Source organism: Dicentrarchus labrax, unplaced genomic scaffold (assembly GCF_905237075.1).
Source record: "Dicentrarchus labrax unplaced genomic scaffold, dlabrax2021, whole genome shotgun sequence".
Taxonomy (NCBI): domain Eukaryota; kingdom Metazoa; phylum Chordata; class Actinopteri; family Moronidae; genus Dicentrarchus; species Dicentrarchus labrax.
Genome location: NW_026136720.1, coordinates 26,696,914 through 26,717,364, shown reverse-complemented (window position 1 = coordinate 26,717,364; position 20,451 = coordinate 26,696,914). Strand labels below are relative to the sequence as shown.

Genomic DNA, 20,451 nt, shown 5'->3' with positions numbered 1-20,451 from the left:
AGAAACAGAATGAATAGAATGGATACGTTATGCCCTGTTAAGGTAGATAAAATAAGTAACCGAACTGAAACATAACTTTATGGCAAATCAAATGTTCTCCAATAGGAAAGTTGCAGCAAACAGCAGCTGTCCAACTTATCAAAAAGAAATTACTTGGAGGGATAACAGAATATTAAAATATGAACATACAAAAAAAAAAAAACTTGAAAACACAAACATGTGTACAGTTTACGCAATATATAGCATTTGAAAAAGGAAAAAAAGGAAATTCATATTTAAGGACCAGTGTGTAAGATTTACTGGCATCTAGCGGTAAAGTTGCAGATTAAAACTAACTGAATACCACTGGTGTCTGTATTTAATGACCTGGGAATGAGAACAGGTGTGTAGGAGAAACTACGGTGACTGTGCAAAAGGCGCTATGTAGATCCAGTATTTGGTTTGTCCGTTCTGGGTTATCGTAGAAACATGTCAGTTCAACATGGCGGACTCCACTGAAGGTGACTGTAGATAACAACAGCTCATTCTAAGGTAACAAAAACACAACAATTCTTATATTCAGGTGATTATACAAAAAAACATACCTATGAATATTATATTTCATTTCTAACAATAGATCCTCCCAATTTACCGAAAAATAAATCCTATCCTATATCTGTGTTGACTGTGTGATTTCTTTCATAATGAAGTTAGTGGAACCTCGACCAAAACCTCAATCTGAACGTACGAACATCCTGTGTGAGTAGTGAGGCGCACTCTCAGATCCTCAAGACCAAAGGTCAGTGACATCTTTTAGATATTTCTCAAAACATATCTCTTTATTCATTCTAGCATGTTTAATTTCGATCATGTCTCATCTTTTATGATAAAAACAAATGTATTTGCCCCAGTGCAGTTATTTTATCTGTTTTATTGTTAGTTTTTTTTGTATTGAGGGGGGGTCTTTTTATTCTTTTTATTCTACCTCACTTCTATATAATTGTAACTGTCTGATTTTATTCAAGAAAAGAAAATGTACACACGTTGTACATTTTGCCTCTCTATATTCCTACAGCTGTGGAATCTTCTTCTGTTTCTTCTGATTCTAAGATTGTAAAAGCAGGAGAACAATATGTGTGAGGAACAAAGCCATGAAATGCACATAAGGCCCCTATCTAAAGCCAAATGGTTGGTTCGTTCATCATGGCAGACTCTGCCTCTGTAGATAAAAATGGCTCATTCTAAGCTGACAAAAACACCAATTCTTATATTGAGGTGATTATACACTAATGGAAACATACCTATGAATATTATATTCCATTTCTGAACACTGGACCTTTAAGGTATTAGTAACTGATAACGGTCATCTCTTCATGATGAATACCACTACCTCTGATATTCATAAATTTTACTGATAAATAATAAATAATCGGAATACTTCCACTGACAATGAAAAGCACTGCTACTAGAGGTGTCACTACAGCCACAGCTACTACTACCACTACTGCCAGAACAATAATACCTTCTCTGTGTTGCACATTCTATAGTGTGGAATAGCCGCCTGCCTCTCTCACATGTACGAGAGGCAGAGGAGGAGAACATATGCTTTGAGTTTACAGAGCCTTTAGAGTGGAGGCCAGTTGGAGCAGAGAAACAAGGCATCCAGAAAGGAGAGGGAATAATGCCAGGGCTGGCTTAGCTCTAGGTGTGTGTGTGTGTGTGTGTGTGTGTGTGTGAAGACACAGATCTCCATCGGTGTGCACGCAGTGGTGTGTGTCCATCTTCTGCTGTTGTATTGTCTATTCCTGGAAGATGTTGTTCATGGTCTATTGTTATGTAGTGCACTGAAGAACATTGCAGCCCAGATGTGCAGTCAAGCAATCAAGATGTTTTTTGGGACAATGTGAACAGAAGAGAAGTTGATACATGAAGCTATAATCAGTAACATTTCTGCATTAATATATCTGTGAACACTAGCTCTATGTTCTATATGTAGTTGACTTGTGTTCTTACATTATCCCATATGATTCCAACAATGTTCAAACCATTGACTTATAAAAGATGGATGTTGCGTCCTCACTTCCTCCTGTTGTAGAAAAATGAAGCCAAAATATCCAGAATGTTGCCATATTTCACCACTCGGAGCTAGAGTCTGCGCAGTAGTGATCGGGGTTGGCCGCCCATACGCCCCATTTTCTATAGCTTTAAATTACTAATTAAAACCAAACTGAAAATTGAAGAACTGAAAATTGAAGACTTGAATGAACATCAGGGTGATAAGAATGACCTAAAATGACAAAAACAATCTTTGTTAAAAATATATTTGACATGTTTTTTTAGATTTTTTAGCTGGTGAAACATCTACTAACATAGAGGCAGCAGGCTTTGACCTATACTTCCTATTTTGGCTTCAGTTTTGGAGAGCTGTCCATCTTATGTAAGTCAATGGCTCAATTTTATCAGGTAACGTCAATGGCGTCATATCCCTTTTGTGCATGTGTCAGTGTTGTGGTTGTCTGCCAGAAGCTGTCATACATTGACTTTTTATCCAGTCTGAAGCCACATTGTTACCATCCACTGTTTAGATCTTGGAGCTTTTTAACTCTAGATTTGAACCTGATGAAGGATTTTAGTCATAGGACGTCTGGATCTCAAGTTATCAGAGAAACAAGCTGAGCTAACGTTAGCAGCAGCTCGGCTCGCAGCCCCTCTGGGACGTCCTTTGTCTGTCCAACAGCGTGGGAGAAGCAGTGATTTTTAAGGTGGAACTGCTTAAATATATAAAATAAGTTGTGAATATACACTACATGACCACAAGTATGTGAACACCTGAACAGTAGCTTCATTAATGACCATTAATGTGCAGCTGAAACAGCAAACCCTTCTGGTTTCAGGGTTCCCACCAGATGTCGAACCTGGATGCACGGATTTGCTCACAAGAGCAAGAGCATTACTGACTGATGTTGGGTGTCTGGTTCACAGACAGAGTTCCAGTTTATCCCAAAGGTGTTGGAATGGGTTGAGGTCAGAGTCCACAAACTGGGAACACCATTTCTTTTTTTTCTTCTTTTAAAGTAATTTTTTTGGCCTTTATTTGACAGAGACAGCTGAAGATAGACAGGTAAGGGGGTAGAGAGAGGGGATGACATGCAGCTAAGGGCCGCAGGTCAGATTCGAACTCGGGCCGCTGCAGCAACTCCGTATATGGGTTGCCAGCTCTACCGACTGAGCTAACCCGGCGCCTGGGAACGCCATTTCTATATGGAGCTGCTTTGTGCATGGGGGCATTGACATGTTGGAACAAGAAAGAGACAAATACAGATTGTTGAGAGAGATCTGGAAGAACACTATAACACTCAAATATTATCGTATGCAAGAGCTGTAACATTTGTCTTAAAGATATAGTTTGACATTTGTGTATGTATGCAGTACAGACTCCACACACAGAAAGAGACAGATTAAGTATCTTTATTTGCAGAGAGATGACATGGGGGACGAGAAAGATAGGGAATGACATGCAACAAAGGTAACCCCTTTTCTATTATTGAGCAAACTGACAACCCCTGACTAAGTGATATATTTTATGGTTATACATATACATATTTATATTTATATATATAGTATTGTTAACAGTACAGAAAGGTTGATCAACTGTGAAATGAGCACAAACACAAACTGAACACTGAACACTGTGGAAGGTTTGTGTAAAATGAGCTGTGTGGATACATTTTCAGCAGATTGTTTCCTGTAAATATAAGATCAGAAATACGTTTTCTGATGGTTTTAAGAACTTTAACTTTAACTGTGTGTGGAGTCTTGACCCCCAGGTTGGGAACCACTGCTTTAAAGGACCAGTGTGTAGGATTTAGTGGCATCTAGTGGTGATGTTGCAGATTGTTTAATTGTTTAAATTCTGTTTAATGGGCTTTGCCATCACTGTGTGAATGTGTTTGAAAGGGTGAATGTGGCACGTAGTGTAAAAGAGTGGTTGGAAGACTAGAAAGGAGCTATACAAGTACAGGTCCATTTACCATTTAAAATTGAACGATGATGGGTCAACATAAGTGTGACCCACCATCCATGTCCCAAAGATTTTTTTGCATTACAAAAACGTTGTGCCTTCTTCATGGGAAGAAACTGAATGTCATCCAGGCAACAAGGATGTCTTACAAAACAACTTAGTAGTATGAAACGGTAATTTCTAAAAGACAGTAATGCCACATAACAACATAGTTACAAATGTGCAAGGCACACCACATAAAATGCTTAACTGTCAGGGTGGTTTATCTTGTTTTACATGAGGAGGACATAATATAAACAAACTAACAAAGCTGATTTAGGATTTTTAGCAACCTTGCACAAAAATTAAAGCACCCACATAACTGTAACAGTTTGAGCTGGTTGCTGTGTTTTGCCAGTTAATACTCAACACATACAAAACAAGACAACCCTCCAATATCTACAGGTGGTTTAAATAAAGACAAGCTGCACAATCAAAGCCTTGATCTGTTCTCTGGCATAACCTAACACATTGATATTACACTGTTTTGGCAATGGATCTGAACTCTCTAAAAGAAATGTGTCCGAAGAAGTAAAATACCATGCACAATGTGTAGGGAGGGCAGCTGTTTCCATTGAGTATAGCAACAGTTGTTCTGGCAGCAGCATTAAAGCTGCATTATGATGGTACGCTATGATGGTAAGAAAGACTGGATCTGTCTCTCCCTCTTTTAATAGTTGGGGTCACATAGTGTCATACATTTTATGATTTTTTGCACTGAAAAGAAACCCAAAATCAAATTCTCAGTGACTGAACCTTTGTTAAATGAAAAAGGCCTGTTTAACCCTTTAAGATCATATTGTCACATTGTACCCTTATTTAACATGTAGCAAGTATGCCAAAAGATTTTACCAAAAAAATCTATTTTTGTACTTTTATATCCAATCCAATTAACTTTTCTTCCTGTACAACTAAATGTGACACATGCTTACGAGCACATAGCACATCTAAGCGAAGGAAATGAGAAAGTTGACAGAGGATGCAAAAGGGGCGGGACTTAGGAAGGATATATCGTGATTGAATGAATTTTGTAGGAGTTCATTGTATCCATTATAATCTTGCTTTAGAATTTTAAATAATAAATAGTTAAATAGATCTAATGTAAAGCCTACCATGGTTATTATCAGCTGTTTGTAAATTCAGATATAGAATAAATATATTGAATATGGACACTGAGTTCTGAAAAGTTTGGATTTTTGCTTTAAAATTTTGATTGGTAAATATATTCAATTCTATTTAATTAAACTTTATTTCAGAAACATAAGTCATATAGACATAAAAATACAGTGCATGTACAACAACAAAGATATAAAATCGTTGCAGTTGATACGTGTGAAGGGATAAAAACTAATCAAATAGAACTGTGAACAGACTTCCTGTCACATTCCTTGTAACCAAACTAGTTATTTATTTGTTTTATTATTATTATTTTTTTACATTTTTGTTTTATATTCAGTTTAGTTTCAGTTCCAGAGTGTGTTTGCTCATTACACCTGACTTTTTATTGTTGAAAAATGTTTAGTTTTAATTTAGTATTTTATTCCTTTTAGTATTAGTTTATTTAAATAATAATGTTGTTGTTGGCATTTGTCAGGAGAGAGTTCAGAATAGGTATTACAATACAAACACAACTGGCTGACAGGCAGTGTCGGGCGAGTTACTCAAAAACTGTAATTTATTACTTTATTTATTACTCATTGCCAACAGTAATTAGTTACACTACTAATAAGTTACTTTTCTGCTACTCCCCACAATATCCAGTTTTGTTTGTTAAAATCAAAGGAATGGAATATTCTCAGGCCGAATGTTTCCATCTTCCAAACTAGTTTCCTCCAGGCAGTTTTTCCTTGCCCTTGTCGCCAAGTGCTTGCTCATGGTGGTACTGTTGGGTCTCTGTAATTAATGTTTTAAAGAGTTCGGTCTAGACCTGCTCTATTTGAAAAGTGTCCTGAGATAACTTCTGTTATGAATTGGCGCTATACAAATAAAATTGAATTGAATTGAATTGAATGATTAGAAAAATTAACTACTACTACTGTAGAATCTATTTTCATATGAAAGGGTAAAATCAGAAACAATATACTGGGAAATAAAAGAACAAATATCTTCCAAAAAGAACAAGAACAGGGGCAAGACTAAAATAAACAACACACATCTTCTGGAGCCAGTTGAAAAATTAGCATCTTACATCAATGTTCTTTTTATATCTTTGTAAAAATAAAAGCGATTAATTATTTTAAAAGATACTTCCTTGACCTTTTTTGAAATAAAAATATTTCAGAATCACAATCAGATTTATTGCCCAGTAAGTTTTCACATATGAGGAATTTGCCTGGGTACATTGGTGCATAGGAATCACAATCAAGCTAGAAAAATATAAATACAGATAAAAAGATACAAAATAGAATATGCACTTAAATAAATGAGTAAAGAGCTGAATGAAAAGAATAGAGTTTATAAGGTATTTTCTTCCAGCCCAGGTATGGACCTATGGAAGCCCATTCCCGTCAATGTGACAGAAAAAAGGAGTCTGTAAGTCATTATAATGAGAAATTTAAAATAAAAAATCATGACTTACTATCTCAAAATAGTGAGAAAGTTTCTCAATATTTTGGCATAGTATTGTAAAATACTAACTTTTGAAAATAATGAGAAACACAGAGGTTGTTCCAGTAGAAAATAAGCCACGTAGGCTATATGACAGTTATTACTCTTTTTCTAGGAGACACACATTCCACCAACAGAACCAGCGTTAGTGTGGAAATGCCTTTTTGTTGCCTCGTGTCGGATGACGTCACACCACGTCTGCCTGCCCTTTCTCTCCGTGCGCGAGCTCGACAGTCCAAAGTATAAGTAAAGCGCGAGCGCCCTAACTGGGGAAGGGGAAAAAAAGTGCAGTGTAAAGAGAGGGACACACACTGGAGCGCACACACACACACACACACACACACACACACACACGCGTGCAGACACACAGCTAGCAGTAGAACGGAACCCGGGCCCAGGTGTGTACATGTACATACGGAAAAGTGGACGTCTTTACAACTTAATTAAGGAGTAAATAACCGAGAATGGAGCGGGAGTTATGGATTTAACGCGCAGAGGAGTTGCAATGGGCGGTCTGCTGCTGGGGTTGCTGCTGTGGAGTTCCCTGCTGTCGGCGGTTGACGGTACGTTCACTTTTTTGTTCACAACATGGATCCTTAGGGACTGTGGAGGCTTACCGGGACCAGACACGATAAGAACACAGTAGTTAACGCGCTGTGCTCCCATTGTGTCTCTGCCTCACTCCCCTCTAACGTCCCCCCCGCGCTGAGACAACGCTAGCTGTGATTCCTCGCCTGAAAGTTGAGGTTTTTATGTCCCAAGGGTACAACAACACAATAGTTGCGATGGAAGTGTCGAAAGTTTGCGTGGAGAGTGCGCGGCGCACCGGAGGGTAAACCCGGGCTAAATACACGGTCCTTCTAGCTGTGTACAGCCGCTGGAGTTTGTGAGTTTATGCGTCGGAGCAGGAATGGAGTTTGAAGGCAGCCTGGGCTATTTTCTCGGGCCTCGGCAGCTCCAGCCATTCCTGCTCGGTGTCGGGTGTCAAGCAGACTTTGTGATTTCAAAGTGAAAAAGAAGCTGGAATGTGTGTTTGGGGAAGAAAACGCAGCTGGACACGTTAAAGACTTTCTCCCGTGTATCAATGTCTTTATAAACCTTACTACTTTCTCCACTGCCTCATTTGCGGCTTACTATTTAATGTGAAGCTGCCCAGTTAGAGGCGGAGCTTAGCTTTCTCCCATATGGATGTAAGGCATTACATCAGGTCTTTGGGCTAGCTGTTATATGTGTACTAGCATCTTAAACCAAATGTTATTATCCGCTAGCCCACTGCACAGTGCCTCCACAGATCCCTGTAAGCTCACTCACTGCTACATTAAAAGGTCCTTTTTTGTTGGATCCTCAGTAATGTAGCAGCTACTCTAATTGGAGACCACACACACAACAGAACATCAGGGGTGTAAATCACCAGTTCCATCATGATACTGTTTGGACAAAGATATGGGGTTTGCCAATATCACAAAGTCTGCCACCATACAATCTTGATTCCATTCAGGTGCCTGCAATTGATATGAGACAGTATCACATATGGCCATTAAAGCTGCAGTAGGTAACTTTGTAATAAATAACTTTTTGTCATATTCACTTAAACTTTCACTATATCCTGACTGTAGTACATGAGACAGATAATCTGTGAAACAATCAGGTTCCTCTGACTCCTCCTAGTGCTCCTAATGGTATTTGCAAGAATCCACCGGGTCTGAATGAAAACAACCAATCAGAGCCAAGAATGATAGTTGATTGTCAAGTCTAATTCCCTGGGCGTCACATTTCGATGCTGGGAATGAGACTCAACAAACAGCTATCTTCAAGCCACCAGCCAAAAGCCTCTTTCCATCTTTCTTGGCTCTGATTGGAAGTTTTCCTTGCCGCCGTTGCAAGTGCTTACTTATGCTGTTGGTGAATACGGAGTACAGTCTAGACCTGCTCTATTTAAAAAGTGTCCTGCGATAACCCTGTTATAAATTGTCACTATTCAAATAAACTTGAATTGATTGATTGTCATTGTATTGTTACAACCCTATAAAACAAGACATGTAACGTGTCAAAAGTCTCAATGAGACCATATGCAGACAGCTCAAAAGGTCTAAAACTAAAAATCACAACACAGTACACACTAATTCTGTCATAGTTGTTCAAGTCAGTTAACTAATGCTGGTGTTTTTATTAAAGATCCCCCTCAGGCATGTATTTGTACAAATAGTCTTACTGGAACAACAGTGTGTGTCTTGTGTTCTTTCCACATATAATTTCCACATAGAAATCCTTAAAAGGTAATCTCCTCCTCCTACCTCATTAAGAATTCCAGAATCTCTGAATATGCAAACGTTGTTGATTTCTAAAGTTTTGCTGCTGGACACAAGATGTCTCCTACTTCACTGTAAAGTCCATTCTCAGTGTATGTGCACTGGTGGCTTCAAGTTTCTACATCACGCTGTACAAGTTGCATACTTTGTGATTAGAGATTAAATGCGTTGTTAGAATGTGCTGAAATTGTTAAAAATACGCACAGTTAAACCATTCACCAAGTTTTATATCAAACCATATTTTAAACTAGCAGCACTATGCACTTTAGACCCTGAAAGCAACATTTATTAACATTGTGCCGTTATCAATTATTCTTACTTTTGATGGGGTTTCAAATCAGACAATAACTTCCATTTTAAAAAATCACCGGCTACTTTGTTGTTACATTTTCTTTCACCGACTCAGACCATCCTGTCATTCTGTGCTGATTAAATTACATAAGAGATATGATGATTGGGATGATGTTAAATTACAAAAAATAAATCAATCCAGGCTTGATCTTGTTAATGATGGTCTAAATGAAGCATACAAGAACAAAGGAAATGTGTGCACTGACTCTGCAAACCCACATCATACACACACTGGGCACTAAGCAAACCACATATTTCCTCACCATTTTATTCATTTTAAATCGATTTATTATTTAGAATATTGTTTTCATTGTAAGGCTGTTTAGTAGGGATGTAACGATACACTGAACTCACAGTTCGATACTGGGTTCACAGGACGATTTTCTCGTGTTTTTTATTTTACAAAATGAGATTGAAGACAGGTTATGACTGAAAATGTTTCCTTTATTTCTCAGACAAAAATCTACAAAATATATTTTCTTTATCAAATCATAGAATCCTTCTTTATTTTAGAGGCAGTGCATCAACTGTGAAAAAAAATACATGTTTCATTTTGTGAAGTCAAACTGAAGTCTTTGCGCCTTGATACTGCAAATTCTTTTTCATCTACTGATTCGAAATTCTCACATATTTGTATCGCAATTTCACCCTCTTGTTCGGATGCACAATATGGATTTGTTTTCAGCCGATACAATAACTGTTAATTATTTGCTTCTCATGGCCGATACCGATAAGATAACTGATCATTCCACCTTTTTGTATTTTAAAAAGAATTTCAAAAATGTATGCACACTTAATGACAAGAAAGGCTGAGATGTAGAGTGCTAAGACTCAATACCCTCTGTTCTTACCAAATCTAACAAATCTATTTTTCCATGTAAAGTTAATCAGAAAACTTCACTAACATACTTTGGCTTTTATAGAACATAAAGTCTGAGCCTAATGCATGAGAATTCAGAATAAATTATTATTATTCATTTCTTTTGTTGCACATTTTCAGAATGACCAGATATTTGATGTGAATGGTTGAGGTTAAGATTTATGATTCAATTCAATTCAATTCAATTTTAAACAGTTCCAATTCATAACAGAAGTTATCTCAGGACACTTTTCAAATAGAGCAGGCCTAGACCGAACTCTTTATAACATTATTTACAGAGACCCAACAGTACCACCATGAGCAAGACCTTGGCGACGGGGGTAAGGAAAGGATTAAAAGGCAGAAACCTAGGACAGATCCTTCGGCTCTAGGTGGGTGGTCGTCTGTCTCGACCAGTTGGGGTGAGAGAGAGAGAGAGAGAGAGAGAGAGAGAGAGAGAGAGAGAACAGAGGTAACGACAGAAGGACAGAGTTAAAGGTGCCCAGCAACAACAGTAGCAACAACTACACTAATAGTAGTGACTGATGATGATGATGATGAACATGAAAAAGATGAAGACGACAATGACAACAACGATGATGGGTTGTGTACATGTAGAATTTAGGTTTGCCTGGAAAAGTCCACTTTCAAAATGCATTTATTACAGTTGAGTACAGAGCAGTAATACAGTCAGTGTAACCTAGGGGTTTGGTGTAACTGACAGAAACTATGGACTAATGCTGAACTGTTAACAAGCTCTTCAGAACACTGGAACCCTCTTGCGCACATTACTCATATTGCTAGAACAACACGCAGCCAAGCATGATAGCTCATTTTGCTCTTAGAGATCATGACTATTAATATGTTGATTGAATGAGCTGAAGTGATTGGCTCTTGCTGGTCCTGAGAGGAGAAGTATGATATCCTACCTACCTGTAATGAACCCTGCGTCATTAAGCAAGGAGCAATAAAAGTGCAGTAAAATGTGTGAATGCTAAGCCTACCTGTAAATGATAAAACTGTTTGTGAGCGAGTGCTGTTCTGTATTGTTAAGAAAAACTCCTGGAAAGGTCATGGAAAAGGATTTCTTAAAAAGAGTGGGAGCCTAAGTTTGGCACTGAGGTGACCACATATACACACACTTCACACCCACTGGCCAAAAACACCAAAGCAGTGTCAGCACACTGCCAGGCAGACTTCACAGCTGTGTGTGTGTGTGTGTGTGTGTGTGTGTTTTGCTCTGTAAATGGTGCTTTTTAGTCATAGTCCCATTCTCCTAAGTTAAAACTGTTGTGATGATCAGCCCAGGCCTGCAGGTTGTTTTTGTAGACCTCTGTCCACAAAACAGCCATAGCCCTTCTTCTACAGCTTCTTTTCAGTCACTCACACACACACACACACACACACACACACACGTGACAGTGTCTGACAGAATCAACATAAATACAGGTTAATGACAACAGCTGTGCTGTATCAGTGGCTGTGTTGCAGATTTAAATACAGCGTAACCGATACGGGATTTTTGAGACCGATACAGAATTTTAGAGGGGAAAAAATTCAAAGATTAATGGAAAATGGCAGGCACTTTCAAAAAACACTCTGCAGGGGATCAGATGAACCAAGTGTCTATCACAGTTATCTATCAATTAGATCAGTGAACCATATAAAGCCATATAGCCGAGAGGGATTCTGAGCTTGTGATTTGGTGATATTGTAAGTCCAGCTGACTCTTAAGGAGACTTAAGGAGCATCTCTGTTGTGTAGATATTACTAATCATCTGTAGAAAGCTAAGAAAACGTTCCAGTTAGAACCGGCTCATGTTCTGAAGGCATTATTGATTCAGTGCTAATATTATCTGTACATTTCCCATTGCAACAAGACCTGGAGCAGTTCTCAGGGATATCTCACATACTGAATACAGAGCTGGGACTCAAAGAAGAGAAGTGTTGGAGGCTGTATTTGCTGAACCTTGACACTTCACATGTAATGTTGCATTCTATGAGTAAAACCAGCTTCATTTTCACGATCTTTTATCAGTGCAATGGTAGTATTTTCTTGGGTGGTGACAAAAGATTTGTCTCAGTTCTGACTAGGGCTGGGTCTCAAACCTCAATACTTGGCGAGTAGTAAAGTGCCTGTAGCATTGAGTTTTGAAGAGTATCTAAAGTTAACACTGAATGTTGACTTACTCTTTGATAAGATATTCCACACTAGGAAATGTTATAAAACTATATTTCATTCAGGCAAAGCTCTGTTTTAACACTGATGCACTGAGCAGCTTTGCTTACTCTCCAAACTAACTAAATATTGCTTTGGTACATGGCTGCAGCTATCCATTCATTAAGTTAAAAAGCAAAATAATGATGATGCATGTTGCTATGTTTTTTGGCATTTTCTTTGCAACAAAATTGTGCGAGAAGGGGAAAATTGCTAAAATAGTTTAGATAAATAAAAAATCATTAAAAATCAAAGAGAGCTTGTTCCAGTGATTGCAAATTGCACTGTTGGACACAGGGAAGTGTGTTTGGGGATGTATGGCTCAATATTTTGTGCAGGAATCCACAGTGATTGCCCAAATTTGTGGAAAAGTTGAGGTGATTGGACAAAATTGCACGGTGAATTCACAGGGATTGGTTCAATTTGCATTAATTGTTCGATCGCAACATCGCAACTCCCTGGAAGGACAGAGTAGTTACTGAAGGGCTGTGTATTGTGAAAAGAAATAAAGAGTCCTTGTTTATGTAATGTTAATGTGTGTCTTCTTGTACTATTTACAGTTGAGTTGTTCCAGACGGCAGACAACTTGTTACCTAGCTAGTGGCTCTACCAATCAGGTTAAAAACAGTAAAAATAGCTGTTTTGGAGCCGTAGAGCTGGAAGCTGCACTCGATCAGATGATTGATCAAGTTTTCTTTCCTGAGAAAACCCACTGAACAGAGTTTTGTTACAGTTTGAAATGATCCCCTACTTTGGAAACTTTTTGTTATTTTATCTAGCCTGTCTCTTCACTATTTTCTCTGTCCGAAGCATGCAGCAGTAATAATCATTGGAGCCAAACACAGTAGGCTGTATGGCTGTATATACTTATATGGATTAAATGTTCATTTAACTTGAAGAATCGTTTCAGCTTTACTTTGGAATCGTACTGAGACTTGTTTCTTTGTTTTTAGTGAGGTAAAAATGCTCTTTATGTAGGAAACATAATTATTAATAAAGTTTCATAATCTGAGCATGGCGGGCAGACGGACACTTTGTGCAGGTCAGTTAAGGGAACTTGGGATTCTAGTACCATTTGGCATCTTAAAAATGTAATACAATACCGTAAAGTTTCAGTTTTGGCCCTCCAAGGGAAAAAGTTTGAGCACCCCTGGCATAGACGATGTCGATGTAAGGCTGAACAAAGAATGTAAGTGTGTTGAACACAGTCATAAGGGGTCCCACTTTGACTGCACGTCTGCTCGGGGCTTAGTGCTGCTTTCACTGACTCTTTGGCTTAATTTGAAATCTTTGTTTATTTGCTCATTCGTTATTTCTCTCCGTAATTTTAGTGAAGATTACTTTGAGATCTGTGAGTCTATGGTTTTGACAAAGTAATTGCTTTTAGCTGTTTTTGTTAGTTAAACTGCTGCAGTAGTAGCATTTTCTATATGGAAGCCAATTTTCGCCAATGTGAGGGAAAACTTCTTAGCATCTCCAAATAATGACTTAGCATCTCAAAAAATAAATAAAAAATATTATGACTTACAGAATCCTTTTTTTCTGTCACAGAGATTCCATTTAGTGGTTCTGGCCTAATCACGCTTTGTATACTTTAAGTAGGACACAGACTTCATCTCAATCATTGAATTTAACATGCCAAAAGTCCAATGGAAGCGTTCTTTTTACTGCTAATCCTTTGTAAAAATGCCAATCTGAACCAGTACCCTTTGTTCTTAAAAAAACAAATAATGCATTTAGTATTTGCAGCATTGTGTGTAGGATTGCAGTTTTTCATGTTTTAATTGGTCTCTCTCTGGTCCTGGTTTGAGAGGGAAGGTCTTAAACTAACAGATATCACCATGAAATTTCCTCTGTTGATCAATTACATTAAGACAATTTCTTTTTATTTTACAGGCCTTTGATATGCAAACAAGGCATTATCCATTTAAAAATGTGCAACATTTTGCATACATCGGATAAAACAGGATCAAAATTCTTGTTTCATTGTGTTGACATATTAGAGTCAAAGAAAATATTTCACTGAAGGTCAATAGGGTAAAATAGTTTAACTAAGTGATATCACTATGGAACCTCACCAGTTGATTACTTCCATTATGACAGTTTTTTTTGCATTGCAAGTTTTCTGAAATATTTAGTTTAAATATGCAAATGAGGCATTATTGACATTAATAACTTTTAGTGAAATGTGCAGATGCAAACAGACAAAGTTCAGTAAAATATACAGCTAAATGTGTATTTTGGGCATTTTTTCCCACTATTCTGAGAAAAACTGGCCAAAATCTCCAAATTAGCAGTGTATGACAAACCCTGTTTTTTTCTGTAGTGTCTCAGTTAACAAAAGAAGCCAACATTCTTGTAGGTTAACTGAACACACAAGCAGCCATACCCACGTGTTTTCGGTAGTAAAAAGCTACTGAGGTTTGATTCTTAGCTCTACTAACTTGTGAATAGAAAAAATTATCTTTTTGTTGTGGGTTAGTCTATTTGGGTGCCGGGGCCCCCCAAAAAAAGAAAAAAAAAGAAAAAAGAAACCCTCAACCAATAGGTGATTTCCACACTCCTCGCCATTAGCCTGCACTATATGGGCCACTGCATTCACTGCATTCAGGCGTCTGTTCTTTTGTTTGGACGGAGGCACACTCGACTCAACAAAACAGGGCAAGACCTAAAGTAGGCGGACTGAGAAAACAGCCGCTCCTAATACGTTTCACCAGATCACTTTTCATTCATTCATTAGGAAATGTCCGTTTTTTTAGGAAATGAAATAAACAGTCAAAAAATATAGATACTCCAACCACTAATACAAAAATACAAAATACAGTCTATAATGAGCAAAACTGTGCTGAAATTAGGCCATATCCGATTGATTGAGATGCACAAGAAGCCGCAAGGAAAGGAAAAGAGTGTGCTAGGAGGGAAATGTGAGGGGCTGAAGGTCAGGAGAAGAGATTTGGTGACAGTGCTGAGGAGGAATGTAAGGAAGAGATTGATATCTTTTCCTGTTTGTGTTGCTCTGGTGTGAAACTCAAGGAGGTTCTGTGCTGTGCTGGATTTCGTGCGAGCCCGATGGAGGGAGGATAGGGAGAGAGGAAGAGAGAGGACAGAGATAAGACAGAGAGGAAGAAGAAGGGAATGAGTGAAAGGTTGCAGAGAGAGGACAGGGAACCGAGAGGAGGACACAGACGAGACAAAGGGAGGAGGAAAGGAGGAGAAAGGGAGGAAGTCTGTGGCAGTCTACCTTGATTTCTCTGGGGTCCCCCCCCCCCACACACACACACACACATGCAGGCTGTATAAATATGCTCCCTGCGCTCATCACACACATTTTTCTTGTCCCAACTGGGGAGGTGTGAAGAAAATCTCTTCCTTCCTTGCAACCTCACACACACACACACACACACACACACACACACACACACACACACACACACAGGGTTCTGTTAAGATGGGTCTGATAAGATGTAAAGCGAGGGATCCTCTAAGCTTTCTCTAAGCAGAACAAAACAGGAGAACTGCGTGTTTTTGTGCGTGCATGCGTGCGTGTGTGTGTGTGTGTGTGCATGCGTGCGTGTGTGTGTGTGTGCATGTGCAGATAGGGGTGCAGCAGTGCATTGCCTACGCTTTAGAAACTTCTTTTAGGACCCTTTTTCCTTTCAAGCTGCCACCTCAGTATGACCTCCTTCCCCCAAACACACACACACACACACACACACACACACACACACGCACTCAAGCCACATCTCGTACTGTGGGACACACGAAATGATCAAATTTTTCAACTTCATCTGATCACTTAAACACAGATAATATTTTATTTGAAAGCAGCGGTTTTACGACAGAGCGAGAGTGTGCAAACGTACAGCCATAGGGTCTTACAGTGTAGAAAGATGATTGCAGACCACTGCCACCTGCTAGTATGGAGAGCTATACTAGAATGTACGGCTGCTTGCTGTAGTCGGTGTGGCTTGTTCTAGTGTCTAGTGTTTTTGGCCAAGGTTTTTGTTTTTGTGTTCTCTATTTTATTTTCATTTTCCATATGTGAGTGTACTGTCTGGATGCAGCAGTCTGGGCTTGTCTTCAGTCACCAGGAAGCCTCATCCGGCCTGAGGAGATCCTCACTGGAGCATCTCTGTTAGGCCAGAGGGGACCTTCAGAGGCCCTCAGTGTGTGGTCTGAGCTCCTCTGTGGTGATTTTTTGTCATTTATTTTGAGCTGTGTCAGTTCCTGTGGACTGTCGCTGTGTTGATAGATGAGCCGATTGATCAGAGGTTTTTAAGGCTTGTGCAGTTGTATTGCTACTGCTGTGTTGAGCTCAGTAGATGGAAGCTTACCTCTGTTGTTCCTGTGTAGTAAGATATTTATACTTCCTGTTGTATGGGAACATTTTAGACTGATTATTCTACCTATTATTTACTGGAGTAATTGGTCCATGAAACATCAGAATAGTGTGAAAAATCCATATCACAATATCCTTGAGCAGAATGGGACGTCATCAGATTTATTTTTTTTTCTGACCAACATCTAAAGATATTCAATTTAAGACCAAGAAAAACATCATATTTTGATATCGAGAGAGTTATAGTACAGGGCTCGAAAACAACTCTTTCACCACCTTACCAAAAACATGGTTCCACAGCAGCCACACTGACAACGCTACCTGCAGAAGACATTCAGTTTTTATTGGCCTTGTGAGCACAGACATCGGCCTGATTAACCAGTCGACCCATTAGTAATAAAAACATTCTGTTGATTATGCTCTAACAACTACAAAACAAAACCGACATGGAACCAATACAGATTTTCCTTCATTATCCTTCATACCTTTTTTTGCCAGTATGGACGTTAAAATGGCTTTAAAAGGGTCTTAAAAAGTCTTAAATTGAATCTGTTGAAATTTACAGAAACTCTGCATGAAATCAAGACTCAGTGTGTTCAGTCTGATCTATTAGGTCTTATTATCTAACCAACAAAATATTATAAAAACTAACTATAAAACATGAGAATTTACAGATAGAGACCAGAAAGACTTTCAAAGCTCTCCAACTTTTTGGTACTGAGTGAAGAGCAAGAAACTTCATTGTGGTCATATGAGCATGCCTGTGTAGACTGGAACCGCACTATTTCAAAGTCAACTATTATTGAATGATAATTAATAATCTGTAATGTAGTGTCTCTCTTAAGGGCTGGGTGTTGTTTTAGGACGAGGCTGTATTTCTTAACGCTGTGGGATTACAGGAGGCATACTCGTGCCAAACCACAGCGTAGCAGCTCTGCCACCCTGCCAGGCCAAAACCACAATATGTCACAGCACTGTGGCAGCAGCTGAGACAGCTACTGCCTCCAGCACACAGACACTGAGTGACGTTTGGAATCTGGACCCTGACGGTTCTTGCCACATTGATAAGTAAACATTTACCATATATGACGTTCAACTTGTTTTTGTGCTGTATCTGATGTGTGTATCAAGCACAGTGTTTCCTCTATGTTGATTCTGGAGCGGCGGCCCGCTGCTGTTAAATTTCTGCCGCCACGGCATCAGAAATGGGGCAGACGCACAATGTAAAAAAATCCTAGAGGAAACACTGAAGCATTCAAGGACAGAAAGATTCACGTGACACTCGTCCGTACAAACACAAGATCTGCTCTCGGGCCTTTTTTTTTTCTTTTTGATGGTAAATGGTACATGCTAAATGGACCTGTACTATAGCGCCTTTCTAGTCTTCTAACCACTCAAAGCGCTTTTACACTACATGCCACATTCACCCTTTCACACACATTCACACACCGATATCGGGAGCAATTTGGGGTTCAGTATCTTGCTCAAGGACACTTGTGGCGGGAGGAGCCGGGAATCGAACCAACAACCTTCCAATTAGTGGATGACTAGTTCTGCCTCTCAGCCACAGCCGCGGTCTCTGCAAATTGTTAGCCAGATGACCGACAGAGGCTTTTGATAACCCATAGTCGGGCTTTGTTCCAATGAGTAGTAGTCCTGTCTGGTGCAAACAGCTTTTTATTTTACTGAAGCTTCTTTGGTATTTTAGTGACTTGCTATGACTGTGGCACTGTAGTAGTAATGATTCAGCAGCATACACTACTAGGGCTTTAAACAATCAGCATAGAACTGATTTAGGGCTGCCCTCGACTAAAGATTTTCCTAGCTGACTAATTGCCATTTGACAATGCTCGACTGATCATCAAACATTTGATTATTTAATTATATATATTTGAACAGCGGCCTGTTAAATGCTAAAAGAAAATGTGGTAATGATTCTGAATGTGTCAGAACAACCAGCAAGGAGACTGAACATTTAGTTCATACAACAAAATATACGAGCTAACGGCATTAAAGCGGAGCCACGCAGAGTACCAGGAGTCTGATGTGTTTCACTGAGACATGGCTGCACAGGGACATTATGGAGCAGAACGTGTCTGTCGATGGCTTCCACACCGTACGGGCAGACCGGGATTGTACTGAGAGCGAACAGCTCTGTGGCCCGGATGCTGAACTGCTGGCTGTTGGACTCCGTCCATATCATCTACCGAGAGAGATCCCGCACATCATCATCGTCGTCGTACATCCCTCCCTCTGCAAACCCAACATCCTGCTATGTGCTTCTGGTGAAGAGGAAGCCTGCGACCACTTTACACTTGCCATTTTTGCATATTTGAAAGTGTGACTTTAAATTATACTATGTGTATAGATATATTCTTAATATATGTATGTCTATTTCATATGGAGTATGTAACTGGGATTATTTAAGTATGTCTGATTCTGATTCTGATTACAAACTCGCTTCTCTTCTTCCGTTTCATGCCTCTCTTGTCCCTGCCTGTGCTGCCGTGTCTTCATCCCCAGAGTCACAGTCCTGGTCGGAGCTGCTGTAAATCAGCTGGTCTCTGTTGGTATTTGAGGCTGTGAACCCGTTGCTCGCTCGCCCCACTCTAGTTCTGTTGCTCATTCCGTCCTGCTCCTTGGAAGTATTCCCCACAACTACGCTAGTAGGCTAGTCAAATTCCCAGTCTGGGTACAGTTGGCTAATAGGACCACTAAGTAGTAGTGGCCCTAAAGCCCTAAACTGATAGGTGGTTGACTTGATGATGGTATTTCAAAAAGTCAAAATCAGCTTGAAACATCAACAAATGTGTGTTTCATTCTGACTTTGGAACACATTTTGGTTGGGAAGTTGATCAAATTTGATGGTTTGCAATTCAGTCCAAGAGTGATTCTTATTCATTTGATTCATGTGTGTGAATTATCAATAGTTTTGAAATTAAAGTGATACAAAAGTGGTGCCTCTCTTGACAGTAGGACTGAACTCTGAACACTCCGAATTTTGTCAGTGGTATCGGATTTCACTGTTCAATATAATGGTGGGACAATTTGTTCCTCTTTTTTCAGTTTTTCAGTTCAGTGCCACACTAAAGTCCTATGTCAGCAGTTCCTGTGGTGGAAACGTGGCTACAAGTCTCACATCTTACCCCACTTCACGTTTTGATTGCCTTTCTTTGTCATCTGTGATGTGAAAAACACAGTTAAGCTGACTTCACTGACTTCACTTTTGTGGTTTGTGCTCATTTTGAGACTCTGTAACGTTTACATCCTGCCATGCTGTCACTCTGTGTACAGTAACACAGCTAAAAAACAAAAGTGCACAGATTCTGCTGACATAATGCAAGTTGACCGGGGGTCTTCTTGACTGAGAAGACAGATTTGAAAAATAATGGTCACAATTGAGGTATCCTGTCTTTTTGTCCCCCTTTAAGCCCCAAAACACTAAATCCTATATTTTCCCTTACACTCATGACATGGTCAGGGTTATTTCACAAGACGTAACAGAGAAGACATGATACAACTGTTTTCACAGGCTGAATAGTACTCCTCATGAATAGTAAACTGATAAAATTGTGTAAAATTTGTGGAGTGCCCCTTTAAATTCACTAATTACTTCCATACTAACTACTTCTCAAAAGTGCATAACCACCAAATTAAAATCAGTGTAAATAAACCTTAGAGAGGATATGGTTACATCTCAAACACCAATGCAACAACAGTAATGCCAGA

General features: G+C 39.2%; 1 protein-coding gene across 1 annotated transcript in view; it reads left to right on the top strand.

Moving 5' to 3' along the window:
• Positions 1-6,881: 6,881 nt before the first annotated feature.
• Positions 6,882-20,451, top strand: part of lrp5 (low density lipoprotein receptor-related protein 5) — a 69,837-nt gene continuing 56,267 nt past the window's right edge. The window contains 1 exon segment of the mRNA XM_051383127.1: positions 6,882-7,209. Within this exon segment, the coding sequence (XP_051239087.1) occupies positions 7,125-7,209 (85 nt within the window). The 5' untranslated portion in view covers positions 6,882-7,124.